The sequence below is a fragment of the Bactrocera latifrons genome, unplaced genomic scaffold (assembly GCF_001853355.1).
Source record: "Bactrocera latifrons isolate USDA-ARS-PBARC rearing strain unplaced genomic scaffold, ASM185335v1 scaffold_13, whole genome shotgun sequence".
Taxonomy (NCBI): Eukaryota; Metazoa; Arthropoda; class Insecta; order Diptera; family Tephritidae; genus Bactrocera; species Bactrocera latifrons.
In genome coordinates this window covers 1,921,055-1,934,965 of record NW_017534741.1, presented here as the reverse complement: position 1 = coordinate 1,934,965, position 13,911 = coordinate 1,921,055, and the positions used below count along the sequence as shown (strand labels likewise).

Below are 13,911 nucleotides of genomic sequence, written 5' to 3'. Positions count from 1 at the left end.
TCATTCCTCCTGCAGCACGTGTGCTGCGCAGGCTGAAAAACGTCGGGAAGTGGCACCAACCAGTACAATAATTGCATTTGACTGATGTGACGATTCGACGTATATGTCTCAAAAGTACGCACTCCAAGGACGAAGACGGAAATTATGTTAAGTCGAGTTTGACTCATCGAAACCCCCTAAGGGAGTCTTTTCAAACGTCTCTGAGGGTAAGATAAGCGATGTGTTCGTTGGCTTGAAGCTCACTTGCTTATTGGGCCAACACAGGTGAGAAACTGGTTCTCATGCGGAGTACATTTATGCATAGATACTTACATACGAAGGTGGCCCGATAATACTTAGCCAAAAAAACCACAAACAATGATTTATTTCTCATCAGACTCTCTTTAAAGCCGATATGTTTCCTTCAAGTCCAACTTTTTAACTCTAAAAAAAATATTTCACATAGAAAGCCTCTGTGGTGGCGATGGTGGTAGACGTATACAGATCACAACTTGTGAACCCCAGAAAGGGGAGTTTTCATTTTCCTCCGAGCTGGTTTTACGTATCAATCTCACTGATTCGTCTGTTCCTTAGTCTATGCTGTAGAACAGTCATAATTAGTGTCTAATATTGTTGTGAAATGGTCCCACTCTTCACGCTTAAAGTTTACTAATGTCGCGCGGTTTTTTCAGAACGATCCTACTATCTCAGCTAATTTACATAATTGGATATCCAGTGAACCGGAATGATAGTAATTTCTACTAGGGCTCGTCAAAACAATTTTTGACAGTCACAATCAAAGAAAATGATAGAGAAGTTTCGCCAGTATCCAAACCAAGAATCGAATAATTTATTAATTCTTTTCCTTTTTTTCGCTTGCATTCGCGGTCAGAACAAAATCACGAAAACGGTCGAAATTTTTACAGTAGCCGTCCTCGCGAATGTACAAGGCAATATTGAATTACTCTTACGGCTCTTATTAGTTACACCAGCCAGAACAACCCAGAAGCATTATAGAAATTCAATATTTTCACATATTTAATTTAATTTATGTTTACAAAAGTACAAATAACTGTTCATATTAAGGTACACATATAATTCGATTTTTGGGACGACTTTCGAATTCGTTATATGCATGCATATACATAGATATTATAACAGTAAATAACTAAGAAAGAGTAAAATTAAAAATTGTTTACAATTGGTTAGACTTAATGTTTAAAGCTAGATTAGGATCGAAGGCTTCGATTTGCGCTTTGAATACAATTCAGATTGCAATTGCTGTACAAGATAAATACAAGATATGGATACCGTAAGCAAGAGTGTGGAGAAACTACAGTTGAAGAGAAAGATAGCGAGTTTGATTTAAATTGAGCAACTTTACTTTCTACGTTCGTATAGGTAATCGTCCTCATAGTACCGCGGCGTCGAGGTGGCGACGAAGAGCTGTGGGCGGCGCTGTAATAGTGAAATGTTAATCTCCTCTGGTGTACGGTAAACTTGTGGCTGTGGCACGGCATGTTGCAGGGGAGATGCAGCCGTGAAGAATCTGTAAGGGCTCGGTGTAACCAGTGGAGCGATCGTTTGAGCGATGGGCCGTTGTTGAATTGGGTGCTGTTGTATGGGTTGCTGTTGCTGTGGCTGAGTCGTTGTTGCGGTGGCAACTGGTTTGCGGTAAGCGGTTGTTTGCTGTTGTTGAGGCTGTGACTGTTGATGGACTGGTTGATGGCGCACCTGCTGCACTTGTTGGCGGGTCTGTTGGTAGATGGGCTGTTGCTGCTGCTGCTGCTGGAAGCCCACTTGAACCTGGTAATGTAAAAGATGTATTCTATTATAATAATTCAATTATAGCAATTTCCTTGGTTACTCACAGGTTGACGCTGATGACTCACGCGTTGACGTGGCGCTTCCTCTTCATCTTCGTAACGCTCATTTTCATAGTAGTTCTCGGGATAGTAGCGTTCTGAGTAGCGCAAGGTCACATTTGGTTTACTTTGGTGTTCCTGAAGATTGATTGGTTTGTATAGGTAATCGTTGACAATATGATATTTCGACGATTGCTGGCAAATATTGTCATGCGATGGTGGCATACAGATGRGGTGGATTTGATGGAAGGTGAAGCCCTCCGGACAGATCCAAGAATGGCGTTGGTTGTCTTGGCAGTAATGGAATACTTCGCAGTTGAGCGACTCATCGGCGTAATAGCTGCAGGAGCTGTCTCTTATACACATCTGTTGTCTTGGCAGTAATGGAATACTTCGCAGTTGAGCGACTCATCGGCGTAATAGCTGCAGGAGCGTCAAATAAAATATAAATAAAATATTTATTTCAAAAATCTAAAAACCAACAACCGACCCTGAGTTTTTCGTGTTGCAATTGAACGACGACTTAGCCAACAATTGTGACAATCGGTCCGGCTCCTCCTCTACCTCCTCTTCGCTTTCCTCCTCGCTGGTTAGTGGTTTCTTATTCTGCTTCAGGTAATTACTCTGCTGCTTCACATTTCGACTTTGATAGATTTGTCGTGGCGCTTCCTCCTGATCCTCCTCTGACTGACTGTAGTCATACAATTGACGTTGTTGTATTTGTTGTGGCTGCTGTTGTTGTCGGTAAGCTAAATGCGTCTGCGCTTGCGATTCGAATTCATCCTCCTCATCGGTCGCTTCAATGGAGCGTGCAGCGAAGCCTTGCGGTTTAGCGGTAGTGGCTGAGGCGAGCACATCACTGCTGGCAGCCGAGTACACGCTGCCCAATAGGCATGTCGCGGAGACTAGCAGAATAAGTCGTAAACTGAAATTGGTAAATAAAAACATAGAATAATGCACATTATGTTTGTGTAAATATAAAATATAGCCAACAACAAATTAGGTAATTATTGTGTTGAATAACAATGAAAAATAAAAAATTCTAAATATAATAGTTATAAAATAATAAAAGCAAAGTGTTAAGAAATTTATGGTTTTGTAATAGAATAATTATATTTTTTTCGAATTTATGGTCATCATATAACAATTTAATGCATACGAAAAATAAAACCGTAAATGTTTATGATCCCTTTTCAGCTCTATGAGCTCTTCAAAAATTCCGACGTTTTCGAGCCAAAATACAACGATTTAATGTGGTTTGTAGGCCGGTGGTATCATCGATCCACATTTCTTCAAAACTGATGTCCGTGCGAACGTAACCGTTAATGGTGACCAGTTACCAGTCGAAATGCTTGAACGAGTCACGGAAAATTGGACTCAACGTATGAACCATCTGAGATGTTGCCGCGGCTAATATCCAAAAAACATAAATGCCAAGAAATGTTATTTGGAATGATAATAAACATTCCTCATTAAATTTAGACTTCTGTATTTTTTCTTTAAAAAGGTAGGGAGCCTCGAAAGGGCTCGAGTGATGGCAGTAGTAAATTGTACATCAAAAATTGCGTTTGGTCAATAACTACTAACCATGCATTATGCAAATATGGCTGGTTAGCGAGCAAAATATCATATAATATAGTAAGTTCTTTATAATCTCAAAGTTACAATTTTTTTCGAAATATGTGGTTGGCTTTTTTATATTCATATATTTGAAATCGTCTAAGAATAACAGAGGATTAGCATTTATTAGAAGGTTTTTCTTGCTAAAAACACTTATGATGAATCGAAAATATATAGAAAAATTTTTCCGAAGTCACAACTAAAAAACTAAACCAGTAGCAGTCACGTAACATCTTATCAAAGCATTTTTAAAATACTAAATTATTTTTGTGCACTTGGCATACCAGGATAAATGTCATGCATACAAATTTCATGCAGTGAAAGAAAGTAATGACGGCTTATGGCCGTGAATATATCAGAAAAGAGAAAAGTATAATTCAAATGTTAATTTGTTTTTAGGGTGTGGACAAGTTATTTTTGTGTTGAACTTGCGTGAAGTTTTTTTCAATGCCTAATGGAATTTGAAATAAGAATTGATGATGTTGCGGGAGCAAGACTTTCCCAAATTGTTATACCGAGCGATCAAATATGCTATTTTTGGTCCCATATATGCGATAACCGGCCAATGCATATTCAAGTAAAGTATGAGGCAATGCTTATGGCGAGATGACTCACGATTTCAGACGAAAGGAGCCAGACTCATTATCGTTATTAACATATTATCATATTTGACCTTGCTAATGAGCTCGGGCTATATTGGCAATGCGACTGACAAAAGAAGATCCATGAGAAATAATTCACAATGTTTTCATTCCCGACTAATAGTTCTAAGAATGACAGTTCCAAAAGCAAAATCTACATAAATGACAGATCAAATTGTGAAATAGGAACAGAAACGCGCTTCTTCTGTAGTAACCCATACGTAGATGGTAGCTTCAAACTAAATGAATACCCAATCAGTTTTTCAAGCAAAAATTGTGGGGATAACCGAAGGCGTCAAGTAGGTTTCTACTCTAACAAGCAAGTCCAGAAACCATAATTCTAGTGAACGGTCAAACAGTAATAAGGCTATCCGCAGTGCCAATTCGGTTAAGGTAAATAAAAAGGCAGATGAGTGACTCGCTGCCATAGACGGTACAGCTACTTTAAAGGTTGGTTGAAACAATAGACTGTTAGTTAGTGTTTTTTTTTCGTGTTAGTGTTTTTTCGTTGGTGGTTTTTGTTCAGGTCATATGACCACCGAAAACGATTAACCAAGTGGTCGTAAAAAAGGGCAGTTATATGGGAAAACATCTAAAAATCCACAAAATGTTTTTAGATGGCCGCAATTAGAAGTTAATCTAAATAGCTGATTCTATAGCAATATCTGAAGAACGTGTTGGACGCATTATTAAGGTATGCGACAGCACTGTGCAAAGTGTGTCACATGAGAGCGTACAATTGCCGTTCTCACCATGTAAAAAATTTACGAAAACAATAACAAAACTAAATGATATTGGCTTTTATTTGTTTAGACTTCGACGTATTATGAAGATTTGGGTCCACAAAATAATAGTCGGTAGAGAGAAATTGACCTAGGCTTCATATAATTGGTGCTAAAATAAATGTTTCAAATTAGTGCTTGACAGGAAAACTATTATGAGGAGCATCAAAGCAGGTTGTAAAACAATCGCGCACCCCCAGAGAATTTTTAAGGGGTTACATGGGTTTACGGGTTTCAAAAAGTCGAATTTTTTTATTATGTCATAAAATTTTACAACAACTTTAGAACGCGGGCGCATCTTTTATTCAAGGGGTCACCGGAAATGACATCGCAATGACCGAGTTTAAAATATTTTTTCAAAAAATTTCAGAATTTCTTTGTTAATAGTGTATATTTGTAACAATAAAAAATTCTAATAAAATATTTAATTTTTTTATGAGAAAAAATTTATTGAGAAAAGGCTGTTTTTTTTATCCATGGAAACCCATGTAACCCCTTAACCTTAAATAAAAGCTAAAAGTTAGCAAATTTTTAAACCACTTTATATACTAACTTCCATTTGCAGATATTGTATTTTATAATTATTTCTTGTAGCATTCGTAAACTTCATCCTGGCTTGAAGAGCATCTTCTGCTTTATTTATACTTGTAATCCATACAATACTATGCAATCAATGAAACTACTTTATGATATGGGAAAATTTCGAAAATCCCCCACAAAAGAAGCTCAGTAACAATTGAATTACATACACGCACACACACACAGGTATTAAATAAAGTTTAAGAGCATACGTGAATAAAAATAACAATATACACGATTGTGTTGCATATTTATAAGCATCACTGTACATATCGTTGAGCACATACACATACGAAAAATTCAAAAACAATCAGAGTAAAAAAAGTACGCGGGAAAATTTGCGCAGCGAACTTTGGAGCTGCAGCAGCAGCCTGTTAGATCGGCAAGCGAACAAGTCGAAATTACGAATACACAAAAGATGCGCCAAAACAAACAAAACATACACTTATACAGCTTCAAAAAGCTAAACGCAGAAAGTCCAAATAGAAGAAGAAAGAAGTGAAAAAAGAAAAAATGCAAATAAACATGGTAACTTCACGTTGAGTAGGATGCAAGCGGTCGTCGATATGATTATGCAATCGAAAACGATGCGGTCGGTGCTGGCGTTGTGGCGCAGTGTGCAGTGTCTAATAAATAGTGGGAAGTGACACTGGCACAGCTAGACGCTCTCGCACATGTTGTGCTACATTTGAGCTTCACTGTCAATTGGGTTCATACATATGCACACACACACACACACAGCGTAGAATTGAAGATGCTACCATCATATGAATGAGCGCACATTGAGAGTACAAAACGGCGAAAACAGGAGTTGCAGCGCGAGCTTAATATGGCTTTCAATATCTACATTTCTATGCGCAACACATGTGTGCATGCATAAACAATAAATTCTGTAAATGTACCGTTACTAATTTTAGTTGCCTACATTTACATATATATATTTTATTGTATATAAAGGGTATTTTTTAAGACAAGTGGTTTTCAAGAAGAACTACAACGCATATAACTCGCGACGCCTTAATTTTCTCCGCTCTTTTAACACGCCTCTTCAGTAAAGTTTGCCATTTCATCATGGAAAGATATACGATCCAACAACGAGTCATATTTATGGCCGTCATAATCGTAAAATTTTAATCCGCAGGCACAGTAAAATATGTTCCCGTGCCAGTGAGACAAGACAGAAGTGCCCGTAGTGTCGAGAATATTGCTTTCGTTAGCGTATCAATTGAGGAAGACCCACACCAGTCTCTCACACGTCGTTCTCTAGCATTGTACATCTCTGTGACATCATTGTGGCTATTTTGACGATAAAATCTTGGCCAACCTGCTTTCAAGATCAAATTGACGCAAAAACTGAAGCCGCTTGAACACAATAATGATATGTTCGTAAATTGGGCAGAGAAAGAACTTGAAAATGATCCGGATTTTCAACGAAAAATCATCTTCATCGATGGTGCTCATTTCTGGCTGAATGGCTTCATCAATAAAATGCATTACTGATGGGTCTGTTGTATTCCCCATTGACTGTAACATTATGGATGGCTTCAGTTTCGAAGCCACACAGCATATAAAATCTTTTTTTTTTAAGATGTTATGCGATTTGACATCGTTTGACCTGATGATAAATCAGTTATCTTATTCTAACCGAAAACCAATATGCTCGGCGTTATTGCCGAGATAAAGTTGGTTATGCTGTGGAAAAAATATTGAAAAATTGGACCGAAGTTTTTCAAAAGACACAGTCGGAATGACCATATGCTCGAAATTCTTTTAAAATATTGAATTGCCTGACCCTAAAAAATACTCTATAGATATGAACAAGGCTTCTACAACACACCATAACCGCTAGACATATTTTGTTTTTACTTTTTGTCATGCTTCCAACTTTATTGCAGAGCGGAAGGTGCAACATGTGACTGACTCCCCAACAAATATAGGTAAATGCAAGTATGAGAAGCTACTAAAACAGTCACATATGTTTATATTTAACTACAAATATATACGCGCTTTAGCAAAGCTCTAAAATGTGGGCTGAAGACTTTCAGCCAGTCTTTCTCGATGCTGGCGCAGCCGCATAGACGCTGCTGTATTTGTATGCATGTGTGTCTGTATAAAGTGAGCAAATTGCAATGATGATGGCAGCGTTGTTTGGTGTGAAAAATTTACGGTTCATATCGGCACATACGTTTGTCTTGAGAATGCACGGCAATGACGCTTATTTAAACGCCAAATGTAAGCTCATCAACTGGGTTGTAAAGATGTAAAGATTTACGACAACAAGTGCGCTGTGTGAGTTCAGCGTTTCGAGATTTATGGCGGCATAAAGTTTGCTCTTTAGTTTAAAACGTACCTATGCCGCACATGCGTGGGAAATGTGTTGCAATATGCGTTATGGTTCTTAAGTTTTGCATTTTACTAAAGACTTAAGCAGCGAACTTGTGGGCGTGTATAAATGTAGCCGTAAGCGTATTAGTGATTGTAAATCAGAAACTATAGAAGACAATGATTAAACGTGTAAAAAGTGTCGCAGCTTATAATTTATGTATCTATGAGCCGCAACAAAGTTAACAGACTATTACGCATATTCGCACGTCTGCCAACAAAAAAAAAAAGATCATAGAAATGAAAAAAAAATAGCGTGATTTACAGGGTGCGCCATCTTTYATGAAACTCCTGATTAAATAAATAAAATAAAAATAATAAATAAATAAAAAAACAAACTTATATAATACTAGCTGACCCCACAGCCGTTGTCCTGCGTGAAATTATGTGTTTTAAAATGAAAAGAAAGTTGAATTTATCATTTAATTTTTTTCCAATGTAACGTTGCTGATAAAGCACATTTTTTGGTTTCTGTTTCGGTGTACAGAAAAGATGGTTTGCAAACTCGTGAGCACGCCACGTATGAAAAACAAAGAACTTCCAAACTTGGCAAACCAAGTTGTGTCCTGTTGATCGTCACCTCAGATGCAATTTTCACTGGAAGCGGAATACGTTTGAACTGAAATGGAAAATCATCAGAACTCAAAGGAATTCGTAGAATCAAGCATTCTGTCCACTTGTATTCGATAGGTGCATCACAATCAGTCGGATTCCATTACACAGTTTCGGTCCATGAAGATTGTGAAACATAATTATGACAGATCAAACTTTCAGACGCCAATGATGCGGTGGCATACGAAGCCTCCACAAAGAATTTAGAAATTCCACTGGATAACACACGGCGTCGTCTTTATTGTCAATACGATCGATCGATTTATATGAGCGCAAGTCTCCCGGAATTTGACTTTGAATCTTCCAGTTTAAGTCAACAACATCGGTATTTTTGGCAGCTAACATTGCGCGTGCACTTAAAGAATCGTAGTTACTATAATTTGGCCAATGTTCGGATAAACATTCGTGATGAGTTCATCTTTCATGAATTGATAAACGGCGGATGGAGTTGATATCGAACCATCGGAAGTATCAAGCCGAATTGACCCATTTCCAATTTTTAGCGAAGACGATGTAAAATGTTTTATTTATTTTATTTATGTTACTTTTGTTCGCTGGCTTACTTCGCCAAAACTTGTACACACCGTACCATTCACAGTTCGCAATGACTCAAATGAAGTTTAACCGCGAACATTAATCGAAGGTAGAAACCATCGTCATTTTACGGGTGGATTGTATAAATTCGTCCTAAAGAATTAGTTGAGAACACACCTGAATATTAATCTACTGGTTTGCCTTCCTTTCTGCGTAGCTATTTCTTCGACGATGCATTCCATGTATGTCAAGATATTTCCGAATAGAGCAATGTTCTTAAGAAAAAACTCGTAAATGTTAATTTTGTTGCTGGCAATGTTTTAATTGGCTGTACTGTATTCTCTGAGTTGAAATATACCCTTTGGCCGTCTTGCAGACACAACGGTCGGAAAACGTTCATGAATTGCAAAAGTAAATATCCTACAAAGCGCTTTATTGCAGTTCACGTATCGACCCATTTGATACTTGCTGATCTCATCTCGTTCAAGACCAATAACCGCCTTCTTGTTTCCTTTAGTGACGTACTTACAAACGTATTTTATCGATTACACCAAACTGCAATACTCAACATTAATATGAGTTTTGAATGTGAATTAGTGGTGAATATATTATAGTACAATCCATGACTTGTCAACTTCGATATTCATTCTCCTAAATTAAATGCCGAATGTTCTGTCATTGTCGGCTGGTTGAGCTTCGCGGATAGAGTGGATATCCATCATTTCTAGTTTGTGTTTCCGAAAGAAAAGCACGTGGGTAGTGTTTCGTGCATTTTTTGTCAGCCATACAAACCGAAAAGGGATTGTAATGTTCGAAAGGTTCATGAATCATATTGGTTTTCACAACTTCGAATAATACTGGATCTTTGTCTGCAACGTTTGAATTTCCGCAGAAATTATTTCATCAATTTGATCTGATAACCACCATCCAAAGAAGAATGTGTACGTGTAAACCCCTTTTTTGCCATTCAACAGAGTACATCTAGCATACAACAGCACCATCAAACATCATGACTTTTGTTTGAAAAGCTGTGCCATGACATCGCGATGATCGATTGTTGATTGACCGCGATCCATAATTCCGCATGTACATATAGCATCGCATCCTGACAGTGCTTCTTGCCTTGCCTTGCCTTGCCTTGGGTTCGCAAAAAAAACGCCGTAACAAATTTCAATTGATCACTTTACGTGAAACACACATATGTATCTATGTAAAGTTTTCAGTGAATAATTTTAAATAATTTTTATTTTGAATAGCCGGAATTAAAAAAGCAAGCGACAGAAATTGAACGATTCAAATAATTCACAAATCAAAATATTGAAAAACAAAACAAACAAAAATTAAAAAAAAAATATGTATGTATGGAAAAGAGTTACTTTTTTGGAACTATCCAATTTTTCGACTTTTCCTCATGAAAGGTATAAGGTATTTTTACTTTTAAACCTTCCCCCATCCAGTAAGATTGGTGCAGCCGTTCTCTTAGCATTACTAGCAAAGAAACATTCGTTCGTTGGTATGGGAAAAAGGAAGGGCTGTTTTCAGGGGTTTCCCGGAAATTATTCGAAATTTTCTTGCCGTAAAAACCATCCTTGAACCTCAACGGCCACATTAATAACAGAATTATCAAATTTGGCTCAATCGTATGAAAGTTATGAGCGTACATACATTTTGGCGATTCATTTTTATTTATATATGTACATAGATACATAGATTCAATAAATAACCGTATTTGATATCCGATAAAATTATATAATTTAATCTGATACAGTTTGTTTAGACAATTTTTTTAATGAATAAAGTACATAGCATGGTGAGCTTTGTTAATGCTTGAGATGTATAGCCAAATTTTCGGCAGAAGAATTGACTTTTAGATCGTCAATAAGGCAAGATCGGCTGCCATTTACTTGGCTTAAAAAAAGGATGTCAATTTCACCATTCATTGAAGTCCAACGACCTGGGACCTAAGGATGGTTTTGATACAAAAGGCAGGTATCCTAAGTCGTTTCATAAATATCGAATGTACTTTCTATTCCTTTATATGGGATTTTGTTTATTAACGCCGCCAGATTGTATGATTATTAATTGTTCAAGAACTATTTTCGATGTAAGCATATTATTACTTATTCGATGTTTCAGTGTAAAGTGTAAAGCAATGAATGGTTAGAATAGTAGTGAATTGAGATTTCTAAAACAATCTTATCGGTTAAATCACTGATTAGTTACCAAGAACGCTATTAAAGATTTCTGTTGAAGCGCCTACGAGTTTCTTAAGGCTTCAGTTTGCCTCACATGGAGGCAAATCTGGTGTACACGATGGTTAATCGATGGTATTTATTGCGCTTTTGGCTTTCAATATGGCAACAATAGGGGCTCGATGCGATGGTGTTTGAACTGTTCTTCCACAACTCCGGTCGTTTTTGACGGATATTTTTACGCAAACGCCTAAAAACGGCCAAAAGTTCGTGATTTACCAAACCACGAATATCGACAAAAGGATGTGTATCACCTTGATTTTAGAACGGCTTTTTCGTGGTTTTTTGATTGTTTCCCTCCAATCCATTTAATTTAAGTTTTCGGCTGCTCTTTTGTCCTGACCTATAAATGGACAGGTATTTTATTATTTGAAAGCAATCCATTTGAATTTGTCATCCCTTTATGTAATTGAATAAATAGTTGTAATAATGGTGAAAATCGGCGAACTTTATTTAGTTTTTATAAATGCTGATTTTCTGCAACTCCATTTTGAAGCACTTTGATTGCTGCCAGAGATATGAAATATATACGTTTGTGCATAAAAAAAAATCTCGCAAGCTTTTCTATGGACTAAAGTCAATTCTATTATCTCAATACTCCATTAGAAATAAGCTAGAACAACATTCGTTCTATCTCTGCTGTCGCTAGCCGAGGCAACGTAAACATTAATCATATTAGGAATCTTCGAAACATTCTCGCCTTTCAAGAGCCGTAGTTGTAAAGCAATCTGGAGCTGAAACTCTGTCTAATAGCCAATATTCGCAAATTAACTTTCTAAGTGGACCAGAAACAACACCTGCTAACATTAGCGGCGTTATTGCTGTGCGCTTCCTTTGTGGCCGCAAACTCAAGTGGCATGAAAGTAAAAGTTGCATTAACAAGTCATAAGTATTGCAGCGTTACCGCCTCTGCAAACTTTCTTTTCGCTCTCGTGTTAACGGCGGTTTTGTTATAAATTTGACTATTTTCATCCGCACGTTTGCATGTAATGGACTCAATTAGGTATTACGCCGTTAAAGCATTATAGCAGCAATAGTAAATCAAAACAATGCAGTGTTTTACGTCAACTTGCAGCTTTTTACCCCATTGGCTACCAGTTTTCGATTACAACATTCGTCAGCTCAGACATACTACTTATTGATTAACATGCTGTCTCGGTCAATGAACGTCCGCTTAATGTCGACTATTTCTCGTATTTAACTAAATAAATATTTTTATACGTAAATATATATTGCAATTGTATATTCACTCTGACTTTATGTTGCTGGTAATGATTATGTGTATTTAACTAGCGGTCAAAGACATGGATTTCCGCTGAAAACTTTTGTTGTAGTTGTTCTTAACAATTGTACCGTTTGTTGCGGCGTCGGTATGCGATGAAAGCCATAAATATGCGTGAATTAATTTTAATTATTTTTTTTAATTTAACTAAAATTGCTTGCGAGATCGTGTGACTCCAGTTGTGCACTTGGCTGCGTTTTTTTTTATAAGCACTAACTTCTTGAGTAGGCTATGATGAAAATATAATATATAACTTTTACTTTTTCAACTGCGAGAACTTGCAATCTATTTATTGACATTGAAAATTAACTTTAAGAAGAGACCAAAAAAATATATATGGCATATACATTAGGTCTCCTCCCGTCTATGGCTTACAAAAGAATTTCTGAAGCGACTTAGAGAAATTCTGAAGACAAATACCCAAAACAAAAAGCACATTTTGAGCTCATGTTCGGTTTGTCATTGCATCTTGACAAGTTATTTGAAAACTTTTACAAACCTTAAAGTTTGTTAGACTCCGAGTATTTTACCTAATATTCTCCATAGATGTAAAATAATGTTCGTATTTAAAAAATTCTACTCTGTAAGACTTTTTAATTTAAAATTTGCGAGAAAACTTATTCGTCGAAATTTTGTTCTTCTAGATTGGTATGACTGTCAGTGACATCTGTGCGAAATGCCACTTCAAAATAATAATTAGTATTTAGTATACGCTTGTCATTAAGAAGTACATAAAATACATTAAGCGATTTTTACGACGATTGAAATTATTAAACAAGGAAGATCCATTGAAGTTTGTGTGCGGAGCCAAATTTTCAGTACCGACACGTTCAGAATGTTGGAAAAGGCCTTCAGTGATAATTGTTTGTCACGCACAAGTGCTTTTGATTGGTCCAAATTACTCAAAAATGAACCATATTCAAGTCGGCCATCAACATCAACTGATGATCAATACGTCAATAAATGAAAAAATTGGTCAGATCTTACTGGCATCTTTGGGATATCGGAAGGATCAGTGAAAACCAATCATTTGGGCCTAAGTGAAAATAAACGATTGGTTTCAAAATCAATCAAGTTAACGTCTGTGAGACAAAGCTTTCCGACTACCAGGATGTCATCAATCGTATTATTGCTGGTGATGAGTCTTGGATCTGAAGCTCTCTCTATAAAGCTGAAAAACTACGTCAAAACAACTCAAAATTTTAAAGTTATGTTGATAGTTTCTTTCGATTATCGAGGTGTGATGCACTCCGAATTCCACCTGACCCGCCAAACTGTCAACAAGGAATAATATTTGAGTGTTATGCGTTATGTGCTCAAAGTTATTCGTAACAAGTAAAGAAGGGCTAAGTTCGGGTGTCACCGAACATTTTATACTCTCGC

General features: G+C 36.8%; 1 protein-coding gene across 1 annotated transcript in view; it reads right to left on the bottom strand.

Annotated features, from left to right (window-relative positions):
* Positions 1–1,004: 1,004 nt before the first annotated feature.
* The window catches only part of LOC108978931 (putative mediator of RNA polymerase II transcription subunit 26), a 30,905-nt gene continuing 17,998 nt past the window's right edge, over positions 1,005–13,911 (bottom strand). Inside the window, exons 2-4 of the mRNA XM_018949450.1 lie at positions 2,335–2,769; positions 1,851–2,184; positions 1,005–1,785 (exon numbers count right to left, since the gene is read on the bottom strand). Of these exons, the coding sequence (XP_018804995.1) occupies positions 1,360–1,785; positions 1,851–2,184; positions 2,335–2,769 (1,195 nt within the window). The 3' untranslated portion in view covers positions 1,005–1,359. The remainder of the gene's footprint in view (positions 1,786–1,850; positions 2,185–2,334; positions 2,770–13,911) is intronic.